The sequence below is a fragment of the Coregonus clupeaformis genome, chromosome 27 (genome assembly GCF_020615455.1).
Source record: "Coregonus clupeaformis isolate EN_2021a chromosome 27, ASM2061545v1, whole genome shotgun sequence".
Lineage (NCBI taxonomy): Eukaryota > Metazoa > Chordata > Actinopteri > Salmoniformes > Salmonidae > Coregonus > Coregonus clupeaformis.
In genome coordinates this window covers 43,812,141-43,828,502 of record NC_059218.1, presented here as the reverse complement: position 1 = coordinate 43,828,502, position 16,362 = coordinate 43,812,141, and the positions used below count along the sequence as shown (strand labels likewise).

Sequence of the window (16,362 nt, the reverse complement as noted above, 5' to 3'; positions counted from 1 at the left end):
AAAAAGTTGTACAGATCTGTCAGAATCCTACTGGGAAAGACAGAGACATTTTATAATATATAAAGCTACACTGCTCAAAAAAATAAAGGGAACACTAAAATAACACATCCTAGATCTGAATGAATGAAATAATCTTATTAAATACTTTTTTCTTTACATAGTTGAATGTGCTGACAACAAAATCACACAAAAATTATCAATGGAAATCAAATGTATCAACCCATGGAGGTCTGGATTTGGAGTCACACTCCAAATTAAAGTGGAAAACCACACTACAGGCTGATCAAACTTTGATGTAATGTCCTTAAAACATGTCAAAATGAGGCTCAGTAGTGTGTGTGGCCTCCACGTGCCTGTATGACCTCCCTACAACGCCTGGGCATGCTCCTGATGAGGTGGCGGATGGTCTCCTGAGGGATCTCCTCCCAGACCTGGACTAAAGCATCCGCCAACTCCTGGACAGTCTGTGGTGCAACGTGGCGTTGGTGGATGGAGCGAGACATGATGTCCCAGATGTGCTCAATTGGATTCAGGTCTGGGGAACGGGCGGGCCAGTCCATAGCATCAATGCCTTCCTCTTGCAGGAACTGCTGACACACTCCAGCCACATGAGGTCTAGCATCGTCTTGCATTAGGAGGAACCCAGGGCCAACCGCACCAGCATATGGTCTCACAAGGGGTCTGAGGATCTCATCTCGGTACCTAATGGCAGTCAGGCTACCTCTGGTGAGCACATGGAGGGCTGTGCAGCCCCCCAAAGAAATGCCACCCCACACCATGACTGACCCACCGCCAAACCGGTCATGCTGGAGGATGTTGCAGGCAGCAGAACGTTCTCCACGGCGTCTCCAGACTCTGTCACGTCTGTCACATGTGCTCAGTGTGAACCTGCTTTCATCTGTGAAGAGCACAGGGCGCCAGTGGCGAATTTGCCAATCTTGGTGTTCTCTGGCAAATGCCAAACATCCTGCACGGTGTTGGGCTGTAAGCACAACCCCCACCTGTGGACGTCAGGCTCTCATACCACCCTCATGGTGTCTGTTTCTGACCGTTTGAGCAGACACATGCACATTTGTGGCCTGCTGGAGGTCATTTTGCAGGGCTCTGGCAGTGCTCCTCCTGCTCCTCCTTGCACAAAGGCGGAGGTAGCGGTCCTGCTGCTGGGTTGTTGCCCTCCCCACGGCCTCCTCCACGTCTCCTGATGTACTGGCCTGTCTCCTGGTAGCGCCTCCATGCTCTGGACACTATGCTGACAGACACAGCAAACTTTCTTGCCACAGCTCGCATTGATGTGCCATCCTGGATGAGCTGCACTACCTGAGCCACTTGTGTGGGTTGTAGACTCCGTCTCATGCTACCACTAGAGTGAAAGCACCGCCAGCATTCAAAAAGTGACCAAAACATCAGCCAGGAAGCATAGGAACTGAGAAGTGGTCTGTGGTCACCACCTGCAGAACCACTCCTTTATTGGGGGTGTCTTGCTAATTGCCTATAATTTCCACCTGTTGTCTATTCCATTTGCACAACAGCATGTGAAATGTATTGTCAATCAGTGTTGCTTCCTAAGTGGACAGTTTGATTTCACAGAAGTGTGATTGACTTGGAGTTACATTGTGTTGTTTAAGTATTCCCTTTATTTTTTTGAGCAGTGTATTTAACAGACACTTTTATCCAAAGCAACATACAGTCATGCGTGCATATATGTTTCTATGGGTGGCCCCAATGGGAGTTGAACCCATGATCATTGGCGTTATCAACAGAGCCACATAGGATGACTATATTATGGAAGGAGAAAGAGGCGACTGATGATGATGCCTTTCTGAGTTCAGCCGGTAGCTCGTTAAGTTCCAACACTGTTACACTGCTAATGCCTTAACTTCACAGATGCCACACACACACACACACACACACACACACACACACACACACACACACACACAAGACACAGACACAGACACAGACACAGACACAGACACACACACACACACACGGCCACACCCCATCGCCCCAACACTGCGGCTGGTTTCAAGTTGGCATTTATTTATATGTTTTTCCGCTGGCACGCATAATGCCCACACAGCTAAACTGGCAGGCTACTTGAGCTTCTGTCTCTGTGTGTTAATGAGCGGTTCTTTATAAGCAAACCCTAATTAAAACATTACGCAAGGCCTTGTGCTGACGAGTTAATTAATCAATATGCTGCCAGTGTTCACGTTCACACAATATAAACACACACACACAACCAATGTGACATTCCCATCGTCACCAGTCACACACAATGATTCCAGAATGTCAGTCATAGATTCCAGAATGTCAGTCATAGATTCCAGAATGTCAGTCATAGATTCCAGAATGTCAGTCATAGATTCCAGAATGTCAGTCATAGATTCCAGAATGTCAGTCATAGATTCCAGAATTTCAGTCATAGATTCCAGAATGTCAGTCATAGATTCCAGAATGTGAGAAATCAAAAGCATTCCTCATAGATCTGATATCCTGTCAACAGAACTGACTACACTACTCAAACTGACAGTTCTACATTAATTACTGTAGTATCCTCTATCACATATCATTGGTTCTAGTCATTGCTGTAGTATCCTCTATCACATATCATTGGTTCTAGTCATTACTATAGTATTCACTATATTTGATCTGTTATCTCATAGTATTCTATTCACACTCATTCACATCAGGACAAAGCTGTACAAAGGACTGAAGTCATAGAGAGAATCAGACAGACAGACAGACAGGCAGACAGACGGACAGGCGGACAGACAGACAGAGTGACAGACAGGGTAAAACAGTGTGTGAGAACCCCCTCTTTAACCATCAAACATCCCAGAGAGAGAGAAGAGAGAGAGAGGAGAGATGAGAGGAGATAGAGGAGAGGTGAGAGATGAGAGAAGAGAGAGATGAGAGAGAGGAGAGAGAGATGAGAGAGGACAGAGAGATGAGAGAGGAGAGAGAGGAGAGAGAGAGAGAGAGAGAGAGAGAGAGAGAGAGAGAGAGAGAGACAGGAAACTACTTTTCACCATAATCCAACAATTACATGCCTTTTTCTTTCACAAAATTCTCTGCATAACACTCTCTCTCGCTCTCTCTCTCTCAATTCAATTTCAATATCTCTCTCTCTCTCGCTCTCTCTCTGTCACACCAAACATGCCTGCCTGCCACACATAACACAACACCATAGAAGAAGAAGAAGAAGAAGAAGAAGACTGTAGAGATATGTCCTTCTATGAAAACAGACATGGTATAGAGAGAACATTCTGGGCTGTCTGTACAGTCTCCTGAATAATGTAATTATTGTGTCTGTGACTGTGTGTCTGTCTCTGTGTCTGTGTGTCTGTAAATGTGTGTCTGTGTGTCTGTGACTGTGTGTCTGTGACTGTGTGTCTGTGACTGTTTGTCTGTGACTGTGTCTGTGCCTGTGTGTCAATGACGGTGTCTGTGACTGTAAGAGAAATAAGAGATAAAACTCACTTGAATTCCTCATAGTTCAGTCATACTGGTGACATGCAGTGTCCTTTCTCCATTAAAAGGGTAATATTCTCTCCATTAATATCAAACTCATCCAGAGTAAAGATTTCCACTGTGACTTGAGACGATCCTTCTGCTCTCTTCCTCTCTCTCTCTCTTCCTTTCTCTCTCTCTCTCTCTCTCTCTCTCTCTCTTCCTCCCTCTCTCTTCCTCTCTCTCTTCCTCTCTCTCTCTTCCTCTCTCTCTCTTCCTCTCTCTTCCTCTCTCTCTTCCTCCCTCTCCTCCTCTCTCTCTTCCTCTCTCTCTTCCTCTCTCTTCCTCTCTCTCCTCCTCTCTCTCTTCCTCTCTCTCTTCCTCTCTCTCCTCTTCTCTCTCTTCCTCTCTCTCTTTCTCTCTCTGTTCCCTTTGTTTGCACTCTTTCTTTTCCTCTCTTCTTCTCTCTCTCTTCTGTCTGGTACTTTTGTTCACTACATCTCTCTCTCTTTTAACAATTTATTATGATCCTTTAAATTCCTCTCTTCCTCCTTTCACTCTCCACTGTTATCTACTGATATGACTCTCCCTCTCTCCACTGTTATCTACTGCTAGGACTCTCCCTCTCTCCACTGTTATCTACTGCTAGGACTCTCCCTCTCTCCACTGTTATCTACTGCTAAGACTCTCCCTCTCTCCACTGTTATCTACTGCTAGGACTCTCCCTCTATCCACTGTTATCTACTGCTAGGACTCTCCCTCTCTCCACTGTTATCTACTGCTAGGACTCTCCCTCTCTCCACTGTTATCTACTGCTAGGACTCTCCCTCTCTCCACTGTTATCTACTGCTAGGACTCTCCCTCTCTCCACTGTTATCTACTGCTAGGACTCTCCCTCTCCACTGTTATCTACTGATATGACTCTCCCTCTATCCACTGTTATCTACTACTCCTCAGTCTATAGGTCAGTCTCCTTACCCCTCAGTCTATATGTCTGTCTCCTTACTCCTCAGTCTATATGTCAGGCTCCTTACCCCTCATTCTGTAGGTCAGTCTCTTTACTCCTCAGTCTATATGTCAGTGTCCTTACTCCTCAGTCTATAGGTCAGTCTCCTTACTCCTCATTCTATATGTCAGTCTCCTTACTCCTCATTCTATAGGTCAGTCTCCTTACTCCTCAGTCTATATGTATGTCTCCTTACTCCTCAGTCTATATGTATGTATCCTTACTCCTCAGCCTATAGGTCAGTCTCCTTACTCCTCAGTATATAGGTCAGTCTCTTTACTCCTCAGTCTATAGGTCAGTCTCTTCACTCCTCAGTTTATATGCCACTCTCCTTACTCCTCAGTCTATAGGTCAGTCTCTTTACTCTCAGCCTATCGGATCTGCTGTCCTAAACAACACTACACTATTTATCAGTCAGTCTCTCTCCTCCAGGAACTGATGACAGAGTACGGTAGTACATCACAGGAAACTGATGACAGAGTACGGTAGTACATCACAGGAAACTGATGAGAGAGTACGGTAGTACATCACAGGGAACTGATGACAGAGTACGGTAGTACATCACAGGGAACTGATGACAGAGTACGGTAGTACATCACAGGAAACTGATGACAGAGTACGGTAGTACATCACAGGGAACTGATGACAGAGTACGGTAGTACATCACAGGGAACTGATGACAGAGTACGGTAGTACATCACAGGAAACTGATGACAGAGTACGGTAGTACATCACAGGAAACTGATGACAGAGTACGGTAGTACATCACAGGAAACTGATGACAGCGTATGGTAGTACATCACAGGGAACTGATGACAGAGTATGGTAGTACATCACAGGAAACTGATGCCAGAGTATGGTGGTACATCACTCTCAGGGAACTGATGACAGCGTATGGTAGTACATCACAGGGAACTGATGACAGAGTATGGTAGTACATCACAGGGAACTGATGACAGAGTATGGTGGTACATCACTCTCAGGGAACTGATGACAGAGTACGGTAGTACATCACAGTACATCACAGTAAGGAGTCTGACCTATAGACTGAGGAGATAGGAGACTGTGACCTATAGACTGAGGAGATAGGAGACTGTGACCTATAGGCGGAGGAGATAGGAGACTGTGACCTATAGACTGAGGAGATAGGAGACAGTGACCTATAGACTGAGGAGATAGGAGACTGTGACCTATAGACTTAGGAGATAGGAAACTGTGACCTATAGGCGGAGGAGATAGAGACTGTGACCTATAGACTGAGGAGATAGGAGACAGTGACCTATAGACTGAGGAGATAGGAGACTGTGACCTATAGACTGAGGAGATAGGAGACTGTGACCTATAGACTGAGGAGATAGGAGAATGTGACCTATAGACTGAGGAGATAGGAGACTGTGACCTATAGACTGAGGAGATAGGAGACTGTGACCTATAGACTGAGGAGATAGGAGACTGTGACCTATAGACTGAGGAGATAGGAGACTGTGACCTATAGGCGGAGGAGATAGGAGACTGTGACCTATAGACTGAGGAGATAGGAGACAGTGACCTATAGACTGAGGAGATAGGAGACTGTGACCTATAGACTTAGGAGATAGGAAACTGTGACCTATAGGCGGAGGAGATAGGAGACTGTGACCTATAGACTGAGGAGATAGGAGACAGTGACCTATAGACTGAGGAGATAGGAGACTGTGACCTATAGACTGAGGAGATAGGAGACTGTGACCTATAGACTGAGGAGATAGGAGACTGTGACCTATAGACTGAGGAGATAGGTGACTGTGACCTATAGACTGAGGAGATAGGAGACTGTGACCTATAGACTGAGGAGATAGGAGACTGTGACCTATAGACTGAGGAGATAGGAGACAGTGACCTATAGACTGAGGAGATAGGAGACTGTGACCTATAGACTGAGGAGATAGGTGACTGTGACCTATAGACTGAGGAGATAGGAGACTGTGACCTATAGACTGAGGAGATAGGAGACTGTGACCTATAGGCGGAGGAGATAGGAGACTGTGACCTATAGACTGAGGAGATAGGAGACTGTGACCTATAGGCGGAGGAGATAGGAGACTGTGACCTATAGGCGGAGGAGATAGGAGACTGTGACCTATAGACTGAGGAGATAGGAGACAGTGACCTATAGACTGAGGAGATAGGAGACTGTGAACTATAGACTGAGGAGATAGGAGACTGTGACCTATAGGCGGAGGAGATAGGAGACTGTGACCTATAGACTGAGGAGATAGGAGACAGTGACCTATAGACAGAGGAGATAGGAGACTGTGACCTATAGACTGAGGAGATAGGAGACGGTGACCTATAGACTGAGGAGATAGGAGACTGTGACCTATAGACTGAGGAGATAGGAGACTGTGACCTATAGACTGAGGAGATAGGAGACTGTGACCTATAGACTGAGGAGATAGGAGACTGTGACCTATAGACTGAGGAGATAGGAGACTGTGACCTATAGACTGAGGAGATAGGAGACTGTGACCTATAGGCGGAGGAGATAGGAGAATGTGACCTATAGACTGAGGAGATAGGAGACAGTGACCTATAGACTGAGGAGATAGGAGACTGTGACCTATAGACTGAGGAGATAGGAGACTGTGACCTATAGACTGAGGAGATAGGAGACTGTGACCTATAGACTGAGGAGATAGGAGACTGTGACCTATAGGCGGAGGAGATAGTAGACTGTGACCTATAGACTGAGGAGATAGGAGACTGTGACCTATAGACTGAGGAGATAGGAGACTGTGACCTATAGACTGAGGAGATAGGCGACAGTGACCTATAGACTGAGGAGATAGGAGACTGTGACCTATAGTTTGAGGAGATAGGAGACTGTGACCTAGACTGAGGGAGATAGGAGCACTGTGACCTATAGGCGGAGGAGATAGGAGACTGTGACCTATAGACTGAGGAGATAGGAGACTGTGACCTATAGCCTGAGGAGATAGGAGACTGTGACCTATAGACTGAGGAGATAGGAGAACTGTGACCTATAGACTGAGGAGATAGGAGACTGTGACCTATAGACTGAGGAGATAGGAGACTGTGACCTATAGTTTGAGGAGATAGGAGACTGTGACCTATAGACTGAGGAGATAGGAGACTGTGACCTATAGACTGAGGAGATAGGAGACTGTGACCTATAGGCGGAGGAGATAGGAGACTGTGACCTATAGACTGAGGAGATAGGAGACTGTGACCTATAGACTGAGGAGATAGGAGACTGTGACCTATAGGCGGAGGAGATAGTAGACTGTGACCTATAGACTGAGGAGATAGGAGACTGTGACCTATAGACTGAGGAGATAGGAGACTGTGACCTATAGACTGAGGAGATAGGCGACAGTGACCTATAGACTGAGGAGATAGGAGACTGTGACCTATAGTTTGAGGAGATAGGAGACTGTGACCTATAGACTGAGGAGATAGGAGACTGTGACCTATAGGCGGAGGAGATAGGAGACTGTGACCTATAGACTGAGGAGATAGGAGACTGTGACCTATAGCCTGAGGAGATAGGAGACTGTGACCTATAGACTGAGGAGATAGGAGACTGTGACCTATAGACTGAGGAGATAGGAGACTGTGACCTATAGACTGAGGAGATAGGAGACTGTGACCTATAGTTTGAGGAGATAGGAGACTGTGACCTATAGACTGAGGAGATAGGAGACTGTGACCTATAGACTGAGGAGATAGGAGACTGTGACCTATAGGCGGAGGAGATAGGAGACTGTGACCTATAGACTGAGGAGATAGGAGACTGTGACCTATAGACTGAGGAGATAGGAGACTGTGACCTATAGACTGAGGAGATAGGAGACTGTGCCTATAGACCGAGGAGATAGGAGACTGTGACCTATAGACTGAGGAGATAGGAGACTGTGACCTATAGACTGAGGAGATAGGAGACTGTGACCTATAGACTGAGGAGATAGGAGACTGTGACCTATAGACTGAGGAGATAGGCGACAGTGACCTATAGACTGAGGAGATAGGAGACTGTGACCTATAGACTGAGGAGATAGGAGACTGTGACCTATAGACTGAGGAGATAGGAGACTGTGACCTATAGGCGGAGGAGATAGGAGACTGTGACCTATAGACTGAGGAGATAGGAGACTGTGACCTATAGCCTGAGGAGATAGGGAGACTGTGACCTATAGGCGGAGAGATAGGGAGACTGTGACCTATAGACTGAGGAGATAGGAGACTGTGACCTATAGGCGGAGGAGATAGGAGACTGTGACCTATAGGCGGAGGAGATAGGAGACTGTGACCTATAGGCGGAGGAGATAGGAGACTGTTACCTATAAGCGGTGGAGATAGGAGATTGTGACCTATAGGCGGAGGAGATAGGAGACTGTGACCTATAGGCGGAGGAGATAGGAGACTGTTACCTATAGGCGGAGGAGATAGGAGACTGTGACCTATAGGCCTGTCCTCCCCAATTAAGGTGCCGTTAAGTCTGACTAAGTCTGACTCTAACAGTCCTGTTAAAGATACAGTAGATAGCAAACAGTCAAGTCTGAAATATGCAGAAACACATAAGCAAGCACGCATGGACACGCACACACACTCACTAACTCACAAACTCACAAACTCACACACACACAGACACACAGACACACAGACACACAGACACACAGACAGAAAGCCCTTAGAACAGCTGTCCAGTCAAACCCCATCACATCAAGAGGAGTACTGTATATGCACAGAGCCCTAGCCAACCATGGAATGCTACATAATCACACACACACATGGCCGCACACACACACACACACACACACACACACACACACACACACACACACACACACACACACACACACACACACACACACACACAGTCTCTGGACTCTGGCCATATTCCCACATGCTAAAACACTTAGACCTTCATCTACAGGGGTCAGTGAGGGAGAGGAGGATGGAGGAAGAGAGGAGGGGAGGAGGAGAGGAGGAGGGAGGAGAGGATGAGGGAGGAGAGGAGGTTTTGTTTAACAGAACATGACATTCCATCCTGTTTGGGATTTTTATTTATTTTATTTTTTATTAAAAACTATATCCAGGCGAGTCAATTAAGTACAAAGTCTTATTTACAACGACAGCCTGGCAAAATGATGATGTCATCTCTTTAGGAATCTACTGTATACAGAGTCAGTAGAGTGATAGACCTTTGTTTCAGATATAGAGTCAGTTAGTGATAGATCTGTGTTTCAGATATAGAGTCAGTAGAGTGGTAGACCTGTGTTTCAGATGTAGAGTCAGTAGAGTGGTAGACCTGTGTTTCAGATGTAGAGTCAGTAGAGTGATAGACCTGTGTTTCAGATATAGAGTCAGTAGAGTGATAGACCTGTGTTTCAGATGTAGAGTCAGTAGAGTGATAGACCTGTGTTTCAGATGTAGAGTCAGTAGAGTGATAGACCTGTGTTTCAGATGTAGAGTCAGTAGAGTGGTATACCTGTGTTTCAGATGTAGAGTCAGTAGAGTGGTAGACCTGTGTTTCAGATGTAGAGTCAGTAGAGTGATAGACCTGTGTTTCAGATGTAGAGTCAGTAGAGTGATAGACCTGTGTTTCAGATATAGAGTCAGTAGAGTGATAGACCTGTGTTTCAGATGTAGAGTCAGTAGAGTGGTAGACCTGTGTTTCAGATGTAGAGTCAGTAGAGTGGTAGACCTGTGTTTCAGATGTAGAGTCAGTAGAGTGGTAGACCTGTGTTTCAGATGTAGAGTCAGTAGAGTGGTAGAGCTGTGTTTCAGATGTAGAGTCAGTAGAGTGGTAGACCTGTGTTTCAGATGTAGAGTCAGTAGAGTGGTAGACCTGTGTTTCAGATGTAGAGTCAGTAGAGTGGTAGACCTGTGTTTCAGATATAGAGTCAGTAGAGTGATAGACCTGTGTTTCAGATATAGAGTCAGTAGAGTGGTAGACCTGTGTTTCAGATGTAGAGTCAGTAGAGTGGTAGACCTGTGTTTCAGATGTAGAGTCAGTAGAGTGATAGACCTGTGTTTCAGATATAGAGTCAGTAGAGTGATAGACCTGTGTTTCAGATATAGAGTCAGTAGAGTGATAGACCTGTGTTTCAGATATAGAGTCAGTAGAGTGATAGACCTGTGTTTCAGATATAGAGTCAGTAGAGTGATAGACCTGTGTTTCAGATATAGAGTCAGTAGAGTGATAGACCTGTGTTTCAGATATAGAGTCAGTAGAGTGATAGACCTGTGTTTCAGATATAGAGTCAGTAGAGTGATAGACCTGTGTTTCAGATATAGAGTCAGTAGAGTGATAGACCTGTGTTTCAGATATAGAGTCAGTAGAGTGATAGACCTGTGTTTCAGATATAGAGTCAGTAGAGTGATAGACCTGTGTTTCAGATGTAGAGTCAGTAGAGTGATAGACCTGTGTTTCAGATGTAGAGTCAGTAGAGTGATAGACCTGTGTTTCAGATATAGAGTCAGTAGAGTGATAGACCTGTGTTTCAGATATAGAGTCAGTAGAGTGGTAGACCTGTGTTTCAGATGTAGAGTCAGTAGAGTGATAGACCTGTGTTTCAGATATAGAGTCAGTAGAGTGATAGACCTGTGTTTCAGATGTAGAGTCAGTAGAGTGATAGACCTGTGTTTCAGATATAGAGTCAGTAGAGTGGTAGACCTGTGTTTCAGATGTAGAGTCAGTAGAGTGGTAGACCTGTGTTTCAGATGTAGAGTCAGTAGAGTGATAGACCTGTGTTTCAGATATAGAGTCAGTAGAGTGATAGACCTGTGTTTCAGATATAGAGTCAGTAGAGTGATAGACCTGTGTTTCAGATATAGAGTCAGTAGAGTGATAGACCTGTGTTTCAGATATATAGTCAGTAGAGTGATAGACCTGTGTTTCAGATATAGAGTCAGATATAGTGTATCATTCTGTGAGATACTTTACGTTTGACTTCTGCTCGTTAATGTGTTGACGTTTCAGTCAAGCCAACATTTCCCAAGACATGAATGCCTAGTACACCATACATTAAAAACACCAGGTACCAAACCAACCCTCAGCCTTTTTCAGCTACCGAAAGCCACCAGAACTCTCCAACAACAGCCTTGTGACATCTCCATGACAATGGGCAGGCTGGGAGAGGACTTCCTGTCAACACAGGTCATGTGACAGGAAGTGCAGGAAGCAATCAGGGAACACTGGGCTGGGGTGGAACAGATCAAATCAAATTGTATTTGTCACATGCACCGAATACAACAGGTGTAGACCTTACAGTGAAATGCTTACTTACAAGCCCTTAACCAACAATGCAGTTTTAAGAAAAATACGTGTTAAGTAAAAAATAGATACGTTTAAAAAAAAATCTGGGTAGCCATTTGATTAGCTGTTCAGGAATCTTATGGCTTAGGGGTAGAGGCTGTTAAGAAGCCTTTTGGACCTAGACTCGGCGCTCCGGTACCGCTTGCCGTGCGGTAGCAGAGAGAATAGTCTATGACTAGGGTGGCTGGAGTCTTTGACAATTTGTAGGGCCTTCCTCTGACACCGCCTGGTATAGAGGTCCTGGATAGCAGGAAGCTTGGCCCCAGTGATGTACAGGGCCGTACGCACTACCCTCTGTAGTGCCTTGCGGTCGGAGGCCGAGCAGTTGCCATACCAGGCAGTTATGCAACAGGTCAGGATGCTCTCGATGGTGCAGCTGTAGTCAGGGAAGTAAAGACAGCCAGAGATACATAAAGACAGGCTGAAACAATGGTTCCAGAACAATGGTTCCAGAACAGTTTGATGCTGAGGGACCTTCCTACTGTCAAGTTTTTGAAGTATTCTTACAACCAGACAATAGGCAGGTTTCCATTAACCCAGGTCAATGCAATGTCAAAATAAAAAATCTTTGCAACATGTGTAATGGAAACGGCAGAAAGACACACCCACAACCCAACAGAAAGACACACCCACAACCCAACAGAAAGACACACCCACAACCCAACAGAAAGACACACCCACAACCCAACAGAAGTCAACAACAAATCCATTATTTGGGAAATAGAGTTAGAGGTAGAGGGGTGATGTGGCAATACTAACATTATACTACACATGTCCATGCCGAAGACACAGAGAGAGCCTCCCTCACATACCTGGAGTGAAAGGAGAGAGCCTCCCTCACATACCTGGAGTGAAAGGAGAGAGCCTCCCTCACATACCTGGCGTGAAAGGAGAGAGCCTCCCTCACATACCTGGAGTGAAAGGAGAGAGCCTCCCTCACATACCTGGAGTGAAAGGAGAGAGCATCCCTCACATACCTGGAGTGAAAGGAGAGAGCCTCCCTCACATACCTGGAGTGAAAGGAGAGTGCCTCCCTCACATACCTGGAGTGAAAGGAGAGTGTCTCCCTCACATACCTGGAGTGAAAGGAGAGAGCCTCCCTCACATACCTGGAGTGAAAGGAAAGTGTCTCCCTCACATACCTGGAGTGAAAGGAGAGTGTCTCCCTCACATACCTGGAGTGAAAGGAGAGTGTCTCCCTCACATACCTGGAGTGAAAGGAGAGTGTCTCCCTCACATACCTGGAGTGAAAGGAAAGTGTCTCCCTCACATACCTGGAGTGAAAGGAGAGTGTCTCCCTCACATACCTGGAGTGAAAGGAGAGTGTCTCCCTCACATACCTGGAGTGAAAGGAGAGTGTCTCCCTCACATACCTGGAGTGAAAGGAGAGTGCCTCCCTCACATTCCTGGAGTGAAAGGAAAGTGTCTCCCTCACATACCTGGAGTGAAAGGAGAGTGGCTCCCTCACATACCTGGAGTGAAAGGAGAGTGTCTCCCTCACATACCTGGACTGAAAGGAGAGTGTCTCCCTCACATACCTGGAGTGAAAGGAGAGAGCCTCCCTCACATACCTGGAGTGAAAGGAGAGTGCCTCCCTCACATAATGTACATTGCCAGCCTCACCTACCAAAGTAACCAACCAACCAACCAAGAGATATAAGATGTTTTCAGGCATACATCCTCTCTTACCTCTGTCTTAACTATACTATCAAGGACACTGACAGAGGAAGACTACAGCACTTTCAGTAGTAACACCAAGGACACTGACAGAGGTAGACTACAGCACTTTCAGTAGTAACACCAAGGACACTGACAGAGGTAGACTACAGCACTTTCGGTAGTAACACCAAGGACACTGACATAGGTAGACTACAGCACTTTCAGAAACACCAAGGACACTGACAGAGGTAGACTACAGCACTTTCAGTAGTAACACCAAGGACACTGACAGAGGTAGACTACAGCACTTTCAGTAGTAACACCAAGGACACTGACAGAGGTAGACTACAGCACTTTCAGTAGTAACAGCAAGGACACTGACAGAGGTAGACTACAGCACTTTCAGTAGTAACACCAAGGACACTGACAGAGGTAGACTACAGCACTTTCAGTAACACCAAGGACACTGACAGAGGTATACTACAGCACTTTCAGTAGTAACACCAAGGACACTGACAGAGGTAGACTACAGCACTTTCAGTAACACCAAGGACACTGACAGAGGAAGACTACAGCACTTTCAGTAGTAACACCAAGGACACTGACAGAGGTAGACTACAGCACTTTCAGTAGTAACACCAAGGACACTGACAGAGGTAGACTACAGCACTTTCAGTAACACCAAGGACACTGACAGAGGTAGACTACAGCACTTTCAGTAGTAACACCAAGGACACTGACAGAGGTAGACTACAGCACTTTCAGTAACACCAAGGACACTGACAGAGGTAGACTACAGCACTTTCAGTAGTAACACCAAGGACACTGACAGAGGTAGACTACAGCACTTCCAGTAACACCAAGGACACTGACAGAGGTAGACTACAGCACTTTCAGTAGTAACACCAAGGACACTGACAGAGGTAGACTACAGCACTTTCAGTAGTAACACCAAGGACACTGACAGAGGTAGACTACAGCACTTTCAGTAACACCAAGGACACTGACAGAGGTAGACTACAACACTTTCAGTAGTAACACCAAGGACACTGACAGAGGTAGACTACAGCACTTTCAGTAGTAACACCAAGGACACTGACAGAGGTAGACTACAGCACTTTCAGTAGTAACACCAAGGACACTGACAGAGGTAGACTACAGCACTTTCAGTAGTAACACCAAGGACACTGACAGAGGTAGACTACAGCACTTTCAGTAGTAACACCAAGGACACTCACTGACAGAGGTAGACTACAGCACTTTCAGTAACACCAAGGACACTGACAGAGGTATACTACAGCACTTTCAGTAGTAACACCAAGGACACTGACAGAGGTAGACTACAGCACTTTCAGTAACACCAAGGACACTGACAGAGGAAGACTACAGCACTTTCAGTAGTAACACCAAGGACACTGACAGAGGTAGACTACAGCACTTTCAGTAGTAACACCAAGGACACTGACTGAGGTAGACTACAGCACTTTCAGTAACCCTATTTAAAGCCCGCGTGTATAACACATGAATACAGTTATAATACATCGTAAGACTGCCAAAAGCATTTACCCCACCTTGAGCTAGTCTTCTCAGCAGCTGATATAATACATTATAATGCAGTTATAATACATTGTAAGACTGTCATAATCATGTTCCCCACCTTGAGCGAGCTTGGTGAGGAGCTGGTGGCGAGCGATGATGCGTGTGAGGCGGAGGGCGGAGCGTCGTCGGGGGGAGTGGCCAAGCCTCAGGTAGATGTCCTGTCCATCAGGGGTCATGACCTCCAGACACGCCCTTTCACTACCACTACCACTTTCTCTGTCACTGTCACGATCAGTTGTCCTCTCCCTGTCTCTTTTTCTCTCTCTCTCCTCTCTCTCCCTGTTTCTCTCTCTGTCGCTGTCTCTCTCCCTGTTTCTCTCTCTCTCCTCTCTCTCCCTGTTTCTCTCTCTGTCGTTGTCTCTCTCTCTGTTTCTCTCTATCTCCTCTCTCTCCCTGTTTCTCTCTCTGTCGTTGTCTCTCTCCCTGTTTCTCTCTATCTCCTCTCTCTCCCTGTCTCTCTCTCTGTCGTTGTCTCTCTCCCTGTTTCTCTCTATCTCCTCTCTCTCCCTGTTTCTCTCTCTGTCGCTGTCTCTCTCTTTCTCCTCCCTCTCCCTGTCTCTGTCTCTGTCCATCTCCCTGTCTATGTCTCTGTCCATCTCCCTGTCTCTGTCTCTGTCCATCTCCCTGTCTCTGTCTCTGTCTCTGTCCATCTCCCTGTCTATGTCTCTGTCCATCTCCCTGTCTCTGTCTCTGTCCATCTCCCTGTCTATGTCTCTGTCCATCTCTCTGTCCCTCCCACTGTCACTGATCACAGTCTCCAATATATAATAATATATAATAGGATATGCTCCACAGATATGATTACTCTATCACTAACAATCCAAGCACTATAAACAGGCTAAATGTTGCTAAAGTACAACACCATGAAAACGCACTGACACCAAATAACCAGTGTAAAATCTAACACATCTCCCTCTCTCTGATCCTCTCTCTGTCAGTATCTCTATCTCTATCTATCTCTGTTTCTCTCTTTCAATGCATCACTGTCTGTACCCCTCTCTTCCCATCAGTGGATCGGTCCCCACTCACCACATGATGTCCTGACAGTCCTACAGGAACCCAAATTACTCTCTCAGTCACGCACAACCACCAGTATAGAACAACCCTCTCTCTGTCTCTCTCTCTCTGTCTAACGCTCTCTCTCTCTCTCTCTCTCTCTCTCTCTCTCTGTCTAACGCTCTCTGTCTCTCTCTCTCTCTCTCTCTCTCTCTCTCTGTCTCTCTCTCTCTCTCTCTCTGTCTCTCTCTCTCTCTCTCTCTCTGTCTCTCTCTCTGTCTCTCTCCTCCCTCCCCTCTCTCCTCTCTCTCTCTCTGTCTCTCTCTCT

General features: G+C 46.1%; 1 protein-coding gene across 1 annotated transcript in view; it reads right to left on the bottom strand.

The window, feature by feature from the left end:
• Nucleotides 1–15,342, bottom strand: part of LOC121542041 (stAR-related lipid transfer protein 13) — a 49,907-nt gene extending 34,565 nt beyond the window's left edge. The window contains 1 exon segment of the mRNA XM_045208227.1: nucleotides 15,097–15,342. Coding sequence (XP_045064162.1) covers nucleotides 15,097–15,214 — 118 coding nt within the window. The 5' untranslated portion in view covers nucleotides 15,215–15,342.
• Between the last annotated feature and the right edge of the window lie 1,020 nt (nucleotides 15,343–16,362).